Source organism: Chenopodium album, chromosome 13, assembly GCF_948465745.1.
Source record: "Chenopodium album chromosome 13, dcCheAlbu1.1, whole genome shotgun sequence".
In the NCBI taxonomy this organism is placed as follows: domain Eukaryota; kingdom Viridiplantae; phylum Streptophyta; class Magnoliopsida; order Caryophyllales; family Amaranthaceae; genus Chenopodium; species Chenopodium album.
The window spans coordinates 54,152,070-54,170,621 of record NC_137846.1 but is presented as its reverse complement, the minus strand read 5'-3'; the positions used below and the strand labels follow the sequence as shown (position 1 = coordinate 54,170,621).

Genomic DNA, 18,552 nt, shown 5'->3' with positions numbered 1-18,552 from the left:
ATTCAGAATTGACACTTTAACCATAATACAGTATTAATTTAAACTAATTATTAACTAATTTAATTATAATGAAAATGTAGATTCTACAGTCTTTACATACAGACCTTCCTTTGAATTTCATGTACATTATTTTTATCCTAAGTTTACATTGCTTTATCTAATATCTTGTCCATCTACTCTAGTATTAAATAGCACTATAATCATACAATTAATCAAGTCATTAGCAAATTTCCTAGCTAGACACATCAACTTACAATGGCTTTGTTGTTGTGCTTCTACTTCTTCTTGTTATGCAACACTTTTGTGCTTGTTTCTTCCTCGTTCGATTTCTCTAATACCTCTTCATCATCACACTTCATGTGTCACAACGACGATTACAATGCATTGCTTCGATTTAAAGAGTCCTTTGTCTCGGATAGCATGGGTGTAACATCGTCTTGGCAGAGGAATACTGATTGTTGTGAATGGCAAGGAATAACATGTCATTCAACAAATTTTCGTGTGATTTCACTCGACATTAGCAATGGTGGCATCATTAGTAGTGTTATCGAAGCTAACAACACCCTCTTCGATCTCCACCATCTTAAGAGCCTTAACCTTGCCTTTAACTACTTCTCATCATCTCTTATTTCACCTAAATTTGCACAATTTTTGTCCTTGAAACACCTTAATCTTTCGGGTTCATTTTTTAGTGGTGAAGTCCCTCTCGAAATAGGCCAACTCTCTCATTTAAGAACCCTTGATCTCTCATGGAATACTCTTCGGATGCCAAGCTTCAAGACGATCATGAGCGATTTAACAGAGTTGAGACGACTTGATCTTGGTGACACTACCTTTGATTCGATAGTATTTCCATCGATCATTAACTTATCTTCGTTAACATACTTAAACTTACGTAGTTGCCAGTTAGAAGAGGAACTTCCTATTGATATTCTCAACCTACCCAACTTAGAGTACCTTGATGTTGGAGTAAACAATGATGTTTACTACAATGATGTTTACTCCAATTTCGCGCTATATAACTGGACTAGTCCCCTGCAGTACTTAGACCTTTCCTTTGTCAATTTCTCTTCGAAACTTCCATCATCACCCGGTCATGCTCAATACAATCTTCCAAGGGTGTTGCGACTACCAGGTTGTGGTTTCCATGGACCCGTCCCAGCTTGGGTGTGGAACATTCCTAGGCTGGAAGTAGTCGTGTTAGTCAACAACCACTTCACAGGTGTTATAGGTGAGTACCTTCTTAGTATTACTAGTTCGAGTTTGGAATATCTTGATCTTCGTTCTAACAAATTCACTGGCAATGTTAACTTGTATGAAATCTTTTCTAAGCTCCCACGCCTTATGGGACTTCCTTTATCAGATAACGCGCTATCAGTGAGCACCACAGGAACTGATGCTCGTATTAATTTGACCGCCTTCCCCTGGCCTGAAATATCTGTTTTAGCACTTTCTTTCTGCAACCTAACTGAATTTCCTGAACTCTTACAGAATCAAACCCACTTGCAAGATTTAGACTTGTCCAAAAACAATATTCGAGGTGAAATTCCTCAGTGGATTTTCCAAGTAGGGAATAACATCTTAGAATATCTAGGCCTTTCTCACAACTTTTTGGCAGGAAGTCTAGCAAACCTTCCTTGGAATAATTTGTTGTTTATCGATGTCAGTTCTAATCTGCTACACGGTCCACTTCCATTACCATTCGCTACCACTTTCTGGTTTGCCACTTCAAATAACAACTTCACAGGCCTAATTGACCCTTCAATATGCACATTAACTTCCCTTAGACTTCTTGATTTGTCTAATAACAACAGGCCTAATTGACCTTGTCGTGTTGAATCTAGGCTCGAATAACATTCATGGATCCCTACCCTCAACTTTTTCCAAGTGTAGTAGCTTGCAGTTTCTAGACTTGAGCAGCAACTTGCTGCAGGGGTTGGTGCCGCGGTCTTTGGCCAACTGCACAAACTTACAGTTGGTGAATCTTAGAAGCAACCAGTTAAAGGATGAATTTCCATACTGGTTGCATACTCTACCTCAGATTCAAGTCCTAGACATGAGCTCTAACAGGCTCAATGGCTCTATAACAGACTCAAAAGCAGAACGCGACCTTTTTCCCATGCTGCAGATCCTCGACCTCTCTGGTAACAATTTCAGAGGAAAAATACCAGCAACATATATAAGAAGTTTTCGAGCAATGATGAATATCAGTGTGTACAGTGGGAGTGGTAGTCCTAAGTACATGGGGGCACCAGTGAGCAACTCACTTCGCGATGGATATAGTTACTCCATTGTACTGTAATTTGGTGGTGTAGATAGAAGATATGAGACGATCATCATCACACTCGCGACTCTTGATCTGTCAAACAATGTATTCAGTGGTGAGATTCCTGACTGTATCGGGGAATTGGTCTCAATACACGGCCTTAACCTCTCACACAACCGCCTTACAGGGCACCTCCCTGCATCATTAGGCGACTTGAAGCTGCTCAATTCAATGGACCTTTCTGACAACATGCTCACAGGAAAAATCCCTGAAGAGTTTGGAAGTTTAACATCTTTAGGAGTCTTCAATGTATCAGACAACCAGCTGGTGGGACCGATTCCTCATGTAAACAACTTCAATACATTTTCAGAGGATTCCTACAGGGGGAACCTTGGATTATATGGATTCCCACTGTCAAACTGCGGAGGAGATGGACAGTTAAAACCCGAAGATGATGAGTCTGATGACAGTAATGAAGACGACTTCAGAGATGAAGCAGGCTTATTATCAGAATGGGAAATCATACTGATGGGGTATGGTTGTGGTACAGTTGTAGGGATGGCATGGGGATACTATATGCTGTCAATCGGAAAGCCGTTTTGGCTAGCCAAACTAGCTTTCATGATGGAGCTTGCTGTAGTACAATTTTCTGAAAGGCATTTTGGCAGAAGAAGAAGTGTGCCAAGGAGGAACTAATTGATCGGATAAACTTGTACTTTGTAGGATAAATGGACTGATTTTTATCTTTTCTTTCTTGTTCCTGTACTAGATTGATCATTTCTTGTAATTTTTTTGCTAGTAAATTGTAACTAGAATGAATAGATTTGTGTTTATCTAGCAAACTGATCAAGTACTCCGTATAATGTAAACCTTGCCTATCTTGATTTAAATAATTAGACCTTAAGAAACCGGGCCAATTCGACTAATTTAATTATACTCCGTAGGATTTTATAAATCATAATCAACTAACATCAGACCTAAATATACGTCTTTAATTAGTTTATCCTCTTAAAAAGAACAAGATAACATACAAATATACAATGATAAGGAAACAAAGGTACGTACAGACTAAAGATGGGCACGGGCACGGCACGATTCCGGCACGGCACAACTACTAGCACGGCGGCCCACTTATGGGCCGTGGGCCGTGTCGTGAACAAAAAATTGAAATTCGGCACGGACACGGCACAGGCACGATCGTCGATACGCCGGCACGGCCCGTGGCACGGCCCATGCCCAAATAAAACTTAATTAAATAAGTTTATATATATTAAAATAAAAAATAATAAAATAAAAATTAAGTGGCACGGTTTGGCCCGGGGTCCGGCACGGCACGACCCGCCAGGCACGTGGGCCGTGCTGTGGGCTGGGGTGTGCCAAAATTAGGCACGGCACGCCCCCCACCGCGGCACAGCTAGGCACGGCACGGCCCATTGCCCATGTTTAGTACAGACTAATGAAGAAGATCAATATGAGCAACTGTACAAGTGTACCATTACAAGCTTAGGCTCTTGGGTTGGGCTCTTAATATAAACTAGAACCCATTTCGAATGTACTTCCTTGGTCCCAAGTCTCCCAACACTACATTTGGTCGGCGCTATAGTAGATTATAAGATATTAAGATCTTATTTTGTTTGGCTTATTATGAACAAAATATACTTAATACAACTTATACAGGTGATAGAGTTCAAACAAAATAAGTGTATTTTTGTTAGAGATAAGAGATATTCAAAATATTGTGCATATTAATATTATTAGGAGTATAATATCTACCTAAAAAAAAAAATCAAGTCATTCTATTAATCTCTTTCACCCAAATTTGTCATGGTATCGGAGCAAGGTTAGATCTGAAAATTAATCGAATAAACAAGCCCTTTAAGTTGATCAGCTTTTACTCGCCGATTTTTGGGTACACAATTTTGTGCTTTTTTGCCTTAGGCTTGAAAGTCGGCCCAGCCCAATTTACTAATTTTGGGCACAATTTGTGGCTAAACTCGGCCCATTTTGACCATTTTCCATTATCCCTATCCCATAATTTTTCAAGGTTCACTAGATCACCTGAAAATTAATGGACATCTCATTTTCCTTTTTTTTTTTCTTTTTTTTTTTTTTTTTTTTTTTTTTGGGAGGGGACAGAAAATATCCTAGTCTAATCCTTAGAATTTTCAAACTCTAAGATTACTCTGGCTTTGAAGAGTGATAAGCTACATCTTAGAATCTGATGCCCTACATGAAGTAACACCAACACTCCGAATGAGACAAACAGCAACAATACAACGTAAAGGCAACGCTACGTTGCGTAAGTGACTCGTTTGTTGGACCTTTCTTTCAACACTTATATGCTCCAAAGCTACAAATATGAACCATTCATTTGGCTTATAAGTCAAGGTTATGAATTATGATGATATGTTTATCGATCTTAATATCAGTATAACTAGTACGTTTTTCTTATATGCCTATAACTGATGCAAGATTGTATGGTGTTGTATTATTACAAGTTTACAACCATATTAAAAGAATAATTAGCTTATACATATGAAGCTTGTAAGTTCTCTATCGTGTCGAAATACAACATAACTCGTACTAATACATAAATTTAATCGTCAGAAGTCAAGTTGGATTAGTATAAATCAATTAAAGAGAACATTATAACAACAAATGTTAATTACAGTTGAGATCTGACATCTATGAATCAGACTCAAAATGGTGTTAAGCTGTTTTGACTCGCTTACACAATGAGTACTAGCATTTAGTTCAATGAGTAACTACTCTAACTTGTAACTACGGAGTAGATCAGATAATAGATTCCTATGAAGAGCATCTCTTTAGTTGTTACTTTCACTATGTTTAACTTGTCAAACTCTATTGAAGTAAGTCAGTAAGTCAACCTATAATTGGTTGGATATTTTCGTGTTTACTTCTAGTAGTTCTGGTAGGGTAGGTGGTAAAAGCCATCAAATGTTACCAACTGCAACAACAGCGGTTCAACTATTTGTGCTTATATAATAGGAGTAATAGCTTTGCCACCTTACTTTGATCAATAAACTGTTTTTATGTTACACAATATCTGCTTTTACATGAAATCACCGTAAATGAGTACTGAGTAACGAGTAATGTATATATAGGCTAAGCATAACGTCTCATATTATTGAATATATCATCTACGGAATACTATCTGTACAAGAGAGAGCCGTGTCAATTTCGATGGTTAAGATATTACAACTTCATTCTCATAAAATAACACAAACTAAATTATGTTGTAACATAAATTATTCTAAAGAAAAGATATTCATGTCGCATTTTCCATCTTTTTTCTCTAAACATGTTACTTTTACTCATCACACCATATTTATACAAATATCATTAATCGTTTTTTTTTTTTTTTTTTTAATGAAGTACCTTCCAAACAAATTTGACACAGACATTTCAACATCATCAACCTAGAATATGAATCCTTGACCCTCATACTTGATCACGCAATTTCTTAGAAAAGCATATTGTTGAAATATTTGTTTTCAAAAGTGCCAACTAATTAATTGCAACCAATACTATACATTAATGTAGTACTCTTTTCTTCTTTCCTAAACTTCCCTATCATTGTACTACACAACATATTAATCTCTAAATTCTCACACTAATTATCACACTAATCTTCTTTCCACATTACACTAACCACACCAACAAGGTTTTAGCTTATTTGACGAAGACCAATGGCCAGGCCTGTGTACAATTAGTCACATGTTCGAATCTCCCTTTTAGACTCATTCAGACTAAAAAGTCATCACAATGATCCTCATCAAATTATACGTTGCACTTGGTCGGGTTTAACTAATGGTGCACCCTCCATTACCTGTTTACATACGCTATCAAGCACTCGAGTGTATAAACTAAACATTATTATTTATTAATCCCCTATTAAGCTACTTTACAAAGATTGTAGTACCACTAATCTTAATTTGTCCTTTCTTTGCAGTACAAAAACTCACGTGATCAACTTATAAAAACCAAACAAAATCAATTTATTTTCTCTCACCAATTCTCCACCAAAATGGCTACCAAAACCACCAACTTTCTCTCTCCTCTTCTTCTTATCATCACAATAATCCCCTGCATCGCAGCCCACAGTGGCCACCAAGATCCGGACACATCAACACCGTCCAATCATCCCAATCTCAGAGAAAAATCATTAATCATAGTAAAAATATGGTGTCTCATAATAATTTTCCTAGGGACTTTTATAGGGGGTATTTCCCCTTATTTTTTGAAATGGAACGACGCGTTTTTGGTCTTAGGAACTCAATTTGCCGGAGGAGTTTTCTTGGGAACTGCTTTGATGCATTTTTTGAGTGATGCAAATGAAACTTTTCAAGATTTGACTGAAAAAGAATACCCTTTTGCTTTTATGTTGGCTTGTTTTGGGTATTTGCTTACTTTGTTGGCTGATTGTGTCATTACCTATGTTTTTAGAAAGAGTAACATTCAAGCTTCTCAATCTAACAATAATGGGATTGAAGGTATGTTTGTTTTTATTTTTATGTGTGTAATTTGATGTTTGGTTTTCGGGTTTTGGTTGTCGTTTGAGTTTAGTTTAGTTCTGATAGAGGTAAAGTTGCGTTCATATGATTGTTAGACTCGTTCAAAAAATGATTAGTATGACTTTTGTATAGGTACTTACTACTTAGTGTCGTATTGGGAATTTTTAGGGTGTTTTTAGAAGATATGTCCATTGAGATTGTATGTGTTCGCCCTTCTTAAAAGAATTCTTACATGCATCCGCGTGTACCTTAATACGTGTTTTCCTTAAAAGCAAGAGTTTATTGTCTTTCATATGAAAACTTCTTTATTACACAAATTTTTGCATGTGGCTGGCCACACCGTGTGGCCAGCCACATTTTTTTTTTTACTTTTTTTTTCTCCTCCTTCTAACCCTAACCTCCGTCACCTCCGCCGTCGTCTTCATCTTCACCTTCTTTATCGCAGAAATCGGCGCCCAAATCAACCCAGATGTCGCAGAAATTGCTGGCCAAACCAACCTAAATTCGCTTACCTCCGATGTTGTCTTCGTCTTCACCTTCTATGTCGCAGAAATTGGGAGCCAAACCAACCCAGATCGCTGACGACCTTCGCCATCGTCTCTGTATTTGTCTTATTTGTCGCACAATAATGAAGAAACTTTTGAAGTCATTTTTGGGAAATGAAAACCTTTTGTTTTCAATAATACAAAGTACGAGTATTAGAGATTACAGGAAGGAGTTGAAGAAATATAATGGGTTTGATACTTTGATAGGTAAGGGTGTCATGGGTTTTGGTCATGGGTTATTTGTATGGGTGTTACTGGTTTGATATGGGATTTTAGTCTCGGGTTTCTTATTAGGGTTACTCAGAATACAAGTAACTAATAATGGTAACCTCATAATACAAGTAACCTTGAAATACAAGTAATTCATACAAATAACTCATACAAGTAACACCTGAATAGAAATAATACCTGAAAAGAAATACAAATAACCCCTGAAAATTACAAGTAGCCCCTGAAAAGTACAAGTAACACATGGAAAAAAATACAAGTAACCTCTGAAAAGTACAAGTAACACATGGAAAAAAAATACAAGTAACCCCTGAAAAGTACAAGTAACACATGAAAAAAAATACAAATAACTCCTGAATAAGTAATTCATACAAGTAACTCCTGAAAAAAAAAATACAAGTAAATCTTGAAAAAAAATACAAGTAACTCATAGAAAAAAAAAATAAGTAACCAGTGAAAAATAAAAATACAAGTAACCCCTGAAAAATAAATACAAGTAACCCCGACAAAACCAGTAACCCCATTATGTGCGCGTCTGTATCTGTTATTTTGCTGACTTGGCAGCAGGCCACATGGTGCACCAAAAAGGCATTATTAATTTTGGTCTGAATTGTGACTTAGGAGTAAAAGTGCGTAGGGGTGTCAATCGGTTTTGCGGTTCGGTTTTTGGTTTGGTTTATCGGTTTTCGGTTTACAACAGATCGGTTTTTAACGGGTTGGAATTATTATTGGGTCAGTTCGGATCGGTTTTAAATAATTTCGGGTCGGTTCGGTTAGGTTTGTTTTTATTACAGTTTTTTTCGGGTCGGATTCTAATCGGGTCAGGTTATAATTGGTTCGGGTCATAATCGGTTCGGGTTAAAGTCGGTCGGTTTAAAAACGGTGTTTATCAGTTTAAAGCGGGTTTTGGGTCAAAACATATCGGGTCCTAATCGGGTCGGGTTGTAATCGGTTCAAGTCATAATTGGCTCGAGTTGAACATAGTCGGCTTGACAACTGGTTTTGCCAGTTTTAAACGGGTTACGTTAACGTATATATCCTAGTATATCCTCAACATTCTATAATTAGTTATTCCAATAGATCATACGGAGTATTAATTAGTTGTTTAGCTTTAATTAAGTCCCTTTTTCTGTATAAAGATTTTCAGGATCAAATAATAATAACAAATCTAGAGTTAGCTTTTGATTCAGATTTTTTTAATACAATATAGTGTTTGGCTTTAAGTTACAGGTTGTAAACGATTTGGGTTTATCAGGTTTTTGTCGGGTTTAATCGGTTTCGGTTTAGAATGGGTCGGGTTGCTATCGGGTTCGGAAGTACTCGGTTCGGGTTGTTCTCGGTTTCGGGTTGTATCAGTTCTGCTTGATAACGGGTACGGTTCAATAACGGTTCTCAAACATTCGGATCGGTTCAGTTTCAGGTTTTAAAAAATCGGGTCGGGTCGGTTTACGGTTTTAAAATAACAGGTTCATAGCGGTTCGGTTCCTTTTCGGAACAGTTCGAAACGGTTCGGATTCACCAGTTCGGGTCGGTTTTTGACAGCTCTAAAAGTGCGTGATTTGAGCGAAGAATTTGGGTCGTTAGTTGATACAAGTAAAATAATTTACTGTAGGAACAAGAATTCCCTGATCATGAGGTTTTTATTTATTTATTTTTTTATAATGATTTTCAGTATAGGAGAGGAAAAGCTCAATTTTGAAGCAATTGACCATAATTTTCTCAAAAAAAAAAAACTTTATTTACATGCTTCAATTAATATGTGGGTATAAAAATTTCAAGCTAATGTTTTAACATGTTAGTTAATATAAAGTTCAAATTTCTAATATTTTAATGTTTTCTGATAACAGAGGGACTTCCAAATCAGAAAACCAACCAGCAAACAAATTCAGCACATCATTCTGAGGTACAGTAAATATAAATCATGTTCAAAATTTAACGAGCTTTAACCATTTAAATTAAATGTTACCTATGTGAAGGCGAATAATTCAATTTACCTCAGCTTTTGATACATTTTTTGCTTATGTAGGCTAGTCATAGCACTAACCACTTTGCCAATGCAAGGCTAGCAACAGCAAGCTCTCTAGGAGACACCATCCTCCTAATAACAGCCTTATGCTTCCACTCAGTCTTTGAAGGCATAGCAATTGGAGTATCCGAAACCAAAGCAGATGCTTGGAAAGCCCTTTGGACAATCTCCCTACACAAAATCTTTGCTGCCATCGCAATGGCTATAGCCCTCCTTCGTATGATCCCTGACAGGCCTTTACTGTCCTGTGCATCATACGCGTTTGCATTTGCCATCTCGAGCCCTATTGGGGTTGCCATAGGGATCATCATCGATCAGACAGCCCAGGGCGCGGTGGCTGATTGGATCTTTGCTATATCCATGGGGATTGCTTGTGGGGTGTTTGTGTATGTTTCAATCAACCATTTGTTAGCTAAGGGTTATACTCCTCATAACAAAGTTGGGGCAAATACTCCATTTTATAGGTTTTTGGCTGTTGTTTTGGGAGTTGGAGTGATTGCTGTGGTTATGATTTGGGATACTTGATGGTGCTACTTGAGACTCAATTTTGACTTTTTGTTGTTTTAGAGTTTGTATCTACATTCTTAGAGCATTTGACATTTTTGTTCTTACAAGAACATACAATTGCAAATATTTGCCACACAAAATCTTTTACATTTGAATTATTGTGTCCAGATAGAATCATATGCCCCCTCTATTCTGAATTAATAATCACGTGCATGGCAGATGCACATAGCCTTTGGATAGAATAAACAAAGTAAACACCGCGCCTACTCTATATGGAATACTATAGAAACTCGCATAATATAAACAATGTGTGTGTAAATTAAATATACTTGTATAGTTGTATACAATAAACTACACATCAAAGTTATACTACTTGAGCTAAGCTAACATCCACTTTTGAACTAGGACAAGCCACCAACATCTATCACTATTATCCTTATTATTATACTACCTCCATTGATTTTTATGTGCAACTTTGGAATATTTATATCTCACAAATAATACCCCAAAGTTGCACATAAAAATTAACAGAGGTAGTAGTCATTTTCCTACCAATTTGTTCTATAAGATTATCATTTAACAATTGAATGCAAGTAAGCAAATAAAAGCTGTCACTTGCAAGTTAAGAATAGATGAAGAAGAATGATTTTGCCAAGGTTTCAGATTCATGAACTTAATAGTTATCTCCATCAACTTTTTAGTCAATATAAACTAATTATTCCAATGTGTAGACTAATTGCTGTCAACTTCACCAATTTGCAATGCTGTCAAATTTACCTTCCAATTCACTCAGATACTGGAGAATATATTCTACATGACTCACTAAACTGTCATTTATTTTACCTACAGTAAATCAAGGCAATCAATAACAGATTAAAACTGAGAATTCAAAACTCGCAGTCTCGCAACGACAACTAACAAAGCCTTCAGGTTAGGTGAAAACTAGCAAGTCAAAATTGGTTGAAGTAGGAACTGATTTTAGCATTCTGGCTTATGTCTGTACACCCTCTTATCGAACAAGAATCGCTTCATTCGACAGGAATTGCAGATATAAACCAGAGGAGTGTACTAAATCAGTTCCCTGTAAACAATCAGGAAACTTCCAAACACTTCCATTTTGCTGAACTTGATATTAGAAACGTACCACAAAAACGAGACAATAATTGACCAAAAGGAATGTTGCTGCTGCTGCTGAGGTTTTATGATTACAGATACAATCAACATGAGCACAATATCAGGAAAATCTCCCTAATGAGTTTTGATTTTCTAGACTATAAATCGTTATATGAAAGAAAAGGGCTCAGCAGCTGTTCGGATCTATTGAAAAGAAGTCATTATTCAGGAGATTAAAAAGAGAAAAAAAGAAAAAAAAAATCTGAAATTGATAAGAGTTGAAGTCTGTTATGAATTGATGTTCTGGAGCCTCAGAGCAACTAACCTTGAGGCTGATGACTGTTATACTGCAAAAATAAACAATTCTAGTATACAAAATCTGGTCCTGAGGCACATGAGATAGTGTGTAGAGATGAGCAATATCTGTAAAAATCTACACTGCCGGAGAAAGAAGCTTGTCGAAACACAATGCTACAATTACTGGACCCGCCATATCTCCAGCAGCACAACCTGTGAGTTCACATGGAAAGTAAGGATGACGGCACACTGTAATGGAAAACTTACATAAAGGGGGAACAGTGGAATAGAAAATAAAAATCCTTTTGAAATTTGGCTATATATAAAGAACTACAAACTGAAATACCATCTAGCTGAGGAGTTTGTGGTAGTATTGAAGTTCTTACCAAGCCATTGACCAGATTTAGGATGTATGTCACGTGTCAATGACGCACCAAGGCCTGCCCCGATGGCAGCAAAGATTAACGACGCAGTGCATTTGAGGGTGACAGCATATATCTTCCTACCAAGAAGCTGAAGTTCCTCGGTTGTATTAACTTCTTCTATATCGTCCTTAGAGTACCAAAATAGACGTAAGATGGTTTTGTAGACATCATATCCAACTTGAAAAATCCAAGATGCTGCTACTCCTAGACAGTGAGCTGCTCCAATGGGAAAATAACCCCCCAAGCAAGGATCAAGCAGAGATGAAGTCAGAATTGAAAATCTCAAAAAGTTAAGAGGGAAAATTAATAATCGAAGAATCACCTCTGGCAGTTGTTCTAGTAACAGCACACATGTAAGAAGTTGTTGGCAGTCCTCGCTCTGCCTTACGCACAGCAGATTTAGAAGCATCTACAGACAAATGGCAAAGCAATATATTAGCTGATGTCAGTAAATGTTCAATTTTTTTCCTGCTTATATATATATAGTTCAAATAGCAAAGGTAAAGTGGAAAAAAAAGATTAGCCAAGTATACAGCATACCTTTGATAAGCTTCCATGCCATCCGTTGGGAGAGATAAGAGACAGCTAGTCTTTCCAAAACCCTCCTAGTAGTAATGACAGTACTCTGAGATTTAAGGAAAAACAGACGGTCTCAGTGCAAAAGAAAGAAACAATAAAGGGCACACACACAATATACACAAGCAATAGCACATTTATCACAGCATGACTATACAAGAAAAGGGGTAACAAAGACTCGTTTTTCTTTTTTGAATGAACAGTATAATTTGTGACCATATATGATACATTGCTGTAGTTTTAACAATCGAACATCATATACAAGATGCACAATAAAACAACAGAGTTCAATTACAATAAAACCAATATAACATATCAATAAGAAAATAAAAACAAAGCCTTACTCCCAAATACTTTTGGGGGGGGGGGGGGGGGGGGTGGTGTTACTTAGAGTTAGAGATGAGAAAAAATAAAATCTACATAAGTTCATTATCAACGGGGACAATGAATGAGGAGATATGTTAGAAAATCGGGAGGAAAAAATCTTCATGAAAATGGAGCAGCACTAATTCAATGTACTTAACAAGAACCTGAACTGCAAAGAACCAATGTAAACATACTATCATCTCAAAAGTTAAACTCTTTCCTAATACACGGAAATAGGCACTTTATAATCTCCTAATAAACTATAAAACTCGATGCAAGGCCTCAACATTTCTTATTAGATCAAATTTCAATAATGGTACTTTCGCTCATTTCTAGCAGCCTGCCGATTGAGAGACACCTTTTAACTACAAATATATCATAATTTATGAGAATTAAGGCAGACAAATGAAGCAATTTATTAAGGTAAGCAGATAAATTAGAAAGCCTTAATTGAAACCTATATATATTGGATATTATCACATACGTGGAGACAAACGATGCCCACAAGATAACATCAGCATATACATAATGGATATTATCACAATTTAGGGGAAGCTAGCTAAATCTCACATACAAATACTTTCTAAATCAACATTCATTGGCACAAAGTTGTACTTAACGGAAAAAGAACGCAAATGTAGAAATGGAATGGTAAATAGAACAAACCTCACGAAAAGTTTGCCTTACGGCCTTGTGGAAGGGAGTAATCAAGTCTACATGCCTCTCCTCTGTATTATCGGCAAGGAAATCTTCATCATCATCCTCCAATGCCGCGCGAGGCTCCAAAAGTGGTAAATAAAACATTAAAAATGATCTCAAGGCAGTAAGTGCAAATGTACTTGGATGAAAGGCCGAGAAAAGTGATTTTAGTTCATAGTTATAGACTTTTCCAGAGTATGATAGTGTTGAGCAATTAGGTTTTGATGATTATAAACTAATGATGATTATCTATCTAACGTGTATGTTAAGTTGTGCATAGAAAGAGCAAGTTATGTTTGGAACAGGATACAAGGAACCTGAGCAATGACAAGTATATATATAAGGAACTTGAGCAATATAGGATAAGCAATAGAGGAACAAGAACAATGATAAGTGTTACGGTTGATAAGCATGATGATGGCTAAGGAACCATGAAGGTAACTATGTAAATAGGTGTTTACATATGTTAGCTTCACGAGGTAAGTATCCTATACATATATATGTCATGTATGTGTAGGAGTCTTTTAATTTAGTTTAGTTTTCTTTACTGTTTTTATAAATGAAAAAAACTAACCTTCTGAGTTACTTTGTTATCCTCAGAAGTTTGCTCAGTTTGTCATCATTAAAAAGGGGCAACTTGTTGACCCTTATGAGGTTTTGATGATGATGTTAAGAATTGAGCAAACTTCCATTTAATAAGGATTTTCTAGTGTTGTGATGTTTGCAGGTTCAGTAAGCGTTGAGGGCTGAAGTAGGAACTGAAACAGAGGAACTTTAGAAGATCCATGAGGATACAAGTAAAGTTAGAAGAAGAGTTCCAGAAATGGAACTTCCAGAAGTTTCTTAACAGGAACTTCAAAACGGGTTGTAACGACCTGGTTCTGGTGTAATGCTGGGGCAAACCCTAAGATCCAGAATATATCAAGACTACAGGATTCCAGAACAAGAGTTTCAGAGAAGCAACATGAAGACAGAGAAATAGAAGTATATTGCTCTAGGATTCATGTAAGTATGTTGGACATAAAAGTCGGTCTGGAACAAGTCTATATAGAACCTAGGTGAACTCCAAACAGTCAATGAAATTAGAGTAACTGACTTGTCAGGAACTCGGAGACTGTCAGAGTTCAGGAACCTAATAGGAACTTAAGTGTGCACGTTGTTAAAAGTCGGTTTTAATGATATATATATTTACCTTATACGTGCATATCTTTTAGGGATTTGGTTTTACTGAATAAAGATATTTATCTTCTAATAAATCCCTTTTGGAAAAAGATAAATTTTGTTTAAAAAGTATTTTTAAACTAAAAGATAAGATTGGAATAAAAGCTGATTTTATGCTAAGTTTATCTTATTATTATTGACAGATTTTATTCTTAACAAAAAGATATATTTTCGGAAAACTTGTTTTTAGAAAATATCTTTTAAACTTATCTTTTCAGAAAATCTATCTTTTTCAAGATGAAATGAATAATTCGAGTGTACTATAAATATGCTCATATGTATTCATTCAAAGTTGAGGCTGACGAAGTGTAGTGGTCGTGCTTAATGGTTTTAGCCTTCACCACGAAGCTAAGTCAGTTCTCCTGGTCAAAGTTCCTATCAGGTTTTGGTTACAGTATGTCCAGTGAGTTCCAGACAGGTCTCGAGTGTTCAACATATTAGTTTTATCTCTTTATTCATAGATATGTATTTAGGGATATTCAATGAGATCTTGTAATGGGAAAAAGGGTTTTTGAGTGTTTTGTATTTTGGGGTGAGATTGTGAATTCTCTTAAATTCACACAAGTGATGAGTTTGAAATCTCGTAAAATTCGAGTGGTAGTTAGTCACCCCGAGTGTGTCTTGGGTTGCAAGTGGGAAAAAGGAACCTGAGTGTGTCTTAGGTCGAGAAAGGAACCTGAGTGTGTCTTGGGTCGAAAAAGGTGCCTGAGTTTGTCTTAGGTCTGATAGGATAGGTTCTTATCAATTAGCAAGTGTCTTAAGAGGAACTTGCGAAGCAAAGGTCTGTGTAATAGGTTGTACTAGGAGAGTTGCCTATTATAGTGGAATTTGTTTATAAGTCCCAATAGGGCCGAGGTTTTACTTCCAGTTGGGCACTGGATGGTTTCCTCGTAAAACTTGCTGTGTGCTTTAAGTTCCTTTACGCTTTAATTGTTTATTTCCGCTTAAGTTCCGCGATTGGAACCTACTACCATTCACCCCCCCTCTTGTAGTAGTTCATCTAAACTAACAGATAGGGATTCGGGTTCAAAAGTATATCTAGAAGTGTCATTATTCTTGGAAACATGCTCATCATAAGCCTCAGCGATGTGATCCTCATCCCATGTTGTACCAGCATCACAATAAGCAATTCTGTTATTGCTGTAAATCATTATATAAAGTTCATTAGGTGAACAAAGAACCTATAAATAATACAGTACATCAAATCACAATCCCTCAAAAATAAATAGCCAAGGATAAGTATATAAATCCCGAACCAGAAGCTATTTATCTTAGGATAACTGCTTTTATTTGTAACAGGAATGAACGAGTGTCAATTCAACAACGAAATGAAACAAGAACAAAGACAAAAACATAGTATTGTTTTGTTAGAGAGATCACAACTTGTTACATGCAACCACTATGAAACAACTTTGGCACGGCACTAAAAGTTTCAAGACTTGGACACAATAGGCTCTTAAATTTGTTCAAAAGAAATCAAGAACCAAAGACAGCTACACCATTTAAAGCTTCTTTCTTTCCAAAATATTTTAAACCAGTATATCACCATTCAATACAAACTCTTCAGCTCAAAAATACAAAGCAGTAGACGCTATACATGAGATAATATTAACACGGCTGTATAATCAAATCCTCTACCAAATACTGAGGTTCTTTTACACTAAGGATAACAGTCACATGCCCACTATGATTGACTGATACAAATGCTGAAATCTAGAACACGGCTTAGTAAGAGTGTAAACACCCAATGTGCTGAATAATTCATGTATCCAACCTTGACATACAATGTCAACAGGACTCTAAAGTCGGACTACACATAACAGTTCAATTTAGTTCAGTTACTTACAATCAAACCAATGACAAAGATTACAACTTTATAGCTCATATTATACAATGATATAACCCACTATCCACATTCTTTAACAGAAAAAGGCTAGAATTTACTCGAAATTGGACACCGCTAATCGGAGTCTACAATCAAACAACCCCATAAACTTAAGGGAGGCAGGAATTTATGAAAATCCTCATTCACACTGCTCACAAATAACCAATTTACTCGTTTACTCTATATTCAATTGACAATGCTCCAACCATATAATATCAATTAATATGCAAATTAAAATCAAGACATGCCAACATCAATTAATCAAAATCCAACATATAGCATACAAAGTAAATAAAACAACATCAATTAACAAAAACCCATTATATGATCTCAATTTTTTTATATATATTAAAATACAATAAGGAAGAAAAAAAAATACCTTCCAAGAAAAGCCTTAAACCCAAAAGGGTAAGAGGCAAGAACAGAAGCGGCAGCGCCAGAGACTGCAGCTTTAGCAGATAATGAACCAACTGAATGCAAAGTATGTGTTGAATAAAAGTTGGGATTTTTCCTCATCAGATCTAATATTAGAGCAATTCCTGACATTTTTCAATGATTTTTATTAACCCCTTTGTTATTTGATCTCAAAACCCAGAAAACAAAAATACCCAATTCAATCAACTCTTTTTCTCTCAAATCAATTCAATAAATCCCACAAAAAATATTGAGGATAAATTATTAAAGATTGAAACTTTGGCCCTTTGGGCACTTATTTTTTCCTTTTATTTTTATTTTTTATTGGTTTTGAAAGAATTGTATCATGAAGAAGAAGAAGAAGGTGTAGAGCACTAGAGCAGTGAGTTGGGGAGGAGAGAGAAAAAGGTCGTTGGAATTTGTAACAAGTTTTGGGTTTGAGGGTTCTAAGACTTCTAACCAGAAAGATTAGCTTAAGCTTAAGTCAAGGGTTGAGCTTTAAATCTTTAATCCTAGTAGACTTATGAGTTATGACCAATCTAAGAACAGCTTTTGAAGTTGTCGGTTTGTTGTTCCTCTTAACTCTTAAGTTTCCTCTGTAATGAAAATTTTTAAAGTGATTAGCTATTGATTATATAATAATCATTGGAGATTAAAGTATAAAACAAACCCTCTATAAAAGTTAGAGTTATACCTAAATAAATACGAAGCACTAGATTATACACAAAAAGATATTTTGGGTGTTATAACCCTACAAAGTTTCAATATTATAAGGATTTCGTAAAAAAGAAAAAAAAATCTCAAAAATAAAGAATTGGTTCAATTATTAACGATATAAACTTAATATTTAAATCTTTCTTATTTATTTTTTCTAGTGTAATTTGATTTAATTACTATGATATATTTAATCTCAAAAGTTGAGCTTTTCGGCTTTTTGCCAACTAATATAAGATTGGATGGTTTTACACGAGTAAAATTGATCACTAATGGGCTTATCAACTAATACGAGTGGGTTGTTTGTAAGTCTAAACAATAAACAAAAATGGAAATTACTTATTTCACATCGTATATTGTTTTTAGTTTTCTAATTCTCTGAAGACAAAAAGTGTTTCACTTTTCTGTAACCGGTTTGCAAAATTAACATGGTTTTAATAACTTTAATCAATTTTTGGTTCATAATATAACATATATCATATGTTTTGAAAAACAAAAAATCCTGACAAAAGTTTATATTACTAGCTTTTTTTTTTTTTTTTCCAAATAATATATGCCAGTGTTGTTTCCTTAAACTATATTTTTATTCATCTAATTCCTTTTACTTCAAGGCATATAAATTCTTATATGCTCAAATTAGTTAGGAATAATTTGCATTAATTTACAATTAAATTAAGTATAGATTAGCTCAGTACATGAACCATAAGCTAAGATAAATTAGGTTCATGGATAAAT

The 18,552-nt window shown here is 35.6% G+C and overlaps 4 protein-coding genes across 4 annotated transcripts; 3 read left to right on the top strand and 1 right to left on the bottom strand.

The window, feature by feature from the left end:
- The first annotated feature begins 255 nt into the window (after nt 1-255).
- On the top strand, nt 256-1,824 carry LOC145575802 (receptor-like protein 6). Its single transcript, XM_081633601.1, has one exon. It carries the CDS (start codon nt 256-258, stop codon nt 1,822-1,824), a length of 1,569 nt encoding a protein of 522 aa, XP_081489727.1.
- A 232-nt stretch (nt 1,825-2,056) lies between these two features.
- Nucleotides 2,057-2,962, top strand: LOC145575801 (receptor-like protein 9DC3). Its single transcript, XM_081633600.1, has 2 exons — nt 2,057-2,298; nt 2,380-2,962. Exons 1-2 carry the CDS (start codon nt 2,057-2,059, stop codon nt 2,960-2,962), a joined length of 825 nt encoding a protein of 274 aa, XP_081489726.1.
- Nucleotides 2,963-6,289: 3,327 nt separating this feature from the next.
- LOC145574999 (zinc transporter 11-like) lies at nt 6,290-10,262 on the top strand. Its single transcript, XM_081632908.1, has 3 exons — nt 6,290-6,780; nt 9,422-9,477; nt 9,601-10,262. Exons 1-3 carry the CDS (start codon nt 6,315-6,317, stop codon nt 10,123-10,125), a joined length of 1,047 nt encoding a protein of 348 aa, XP_081489034.1. The 5' UTR covers nt 6,290-6,314; the 3' UTR covers nt 10,126-10,262.
- A 1,008-nt stretch (nt 10,263-11,270) lies between these two features.
- LOC145574998 (uncharacterized) lies at nt 11,271-17,576 on the bottom strand. Its single transcript, XM_081632907.1, has 7 exons — nt 17,069-17,576; nt 15,821-15,944; nt 13,551-13,787; nt 12,483-12,567; nt 12,265-12,351; nt 11,904-12,158; nt 11,271-11,730 (listed from the first exon to the last, which is right to left on the bottom strand). Exons 1-7 carry the CDS (start codon nt 17,233-17,235, stop codon nt 11,654-11,656), a joined length of 1,032 nt encoding a protein of 343 aa, XP_081489033.1. The 5' UTR covers nt 17,236-17,576; the 3' UTR covers nt 11,271-11,653.
- Between the last annotated feature and the right edge of the window lie 976 nt (nt 17,577-18,552).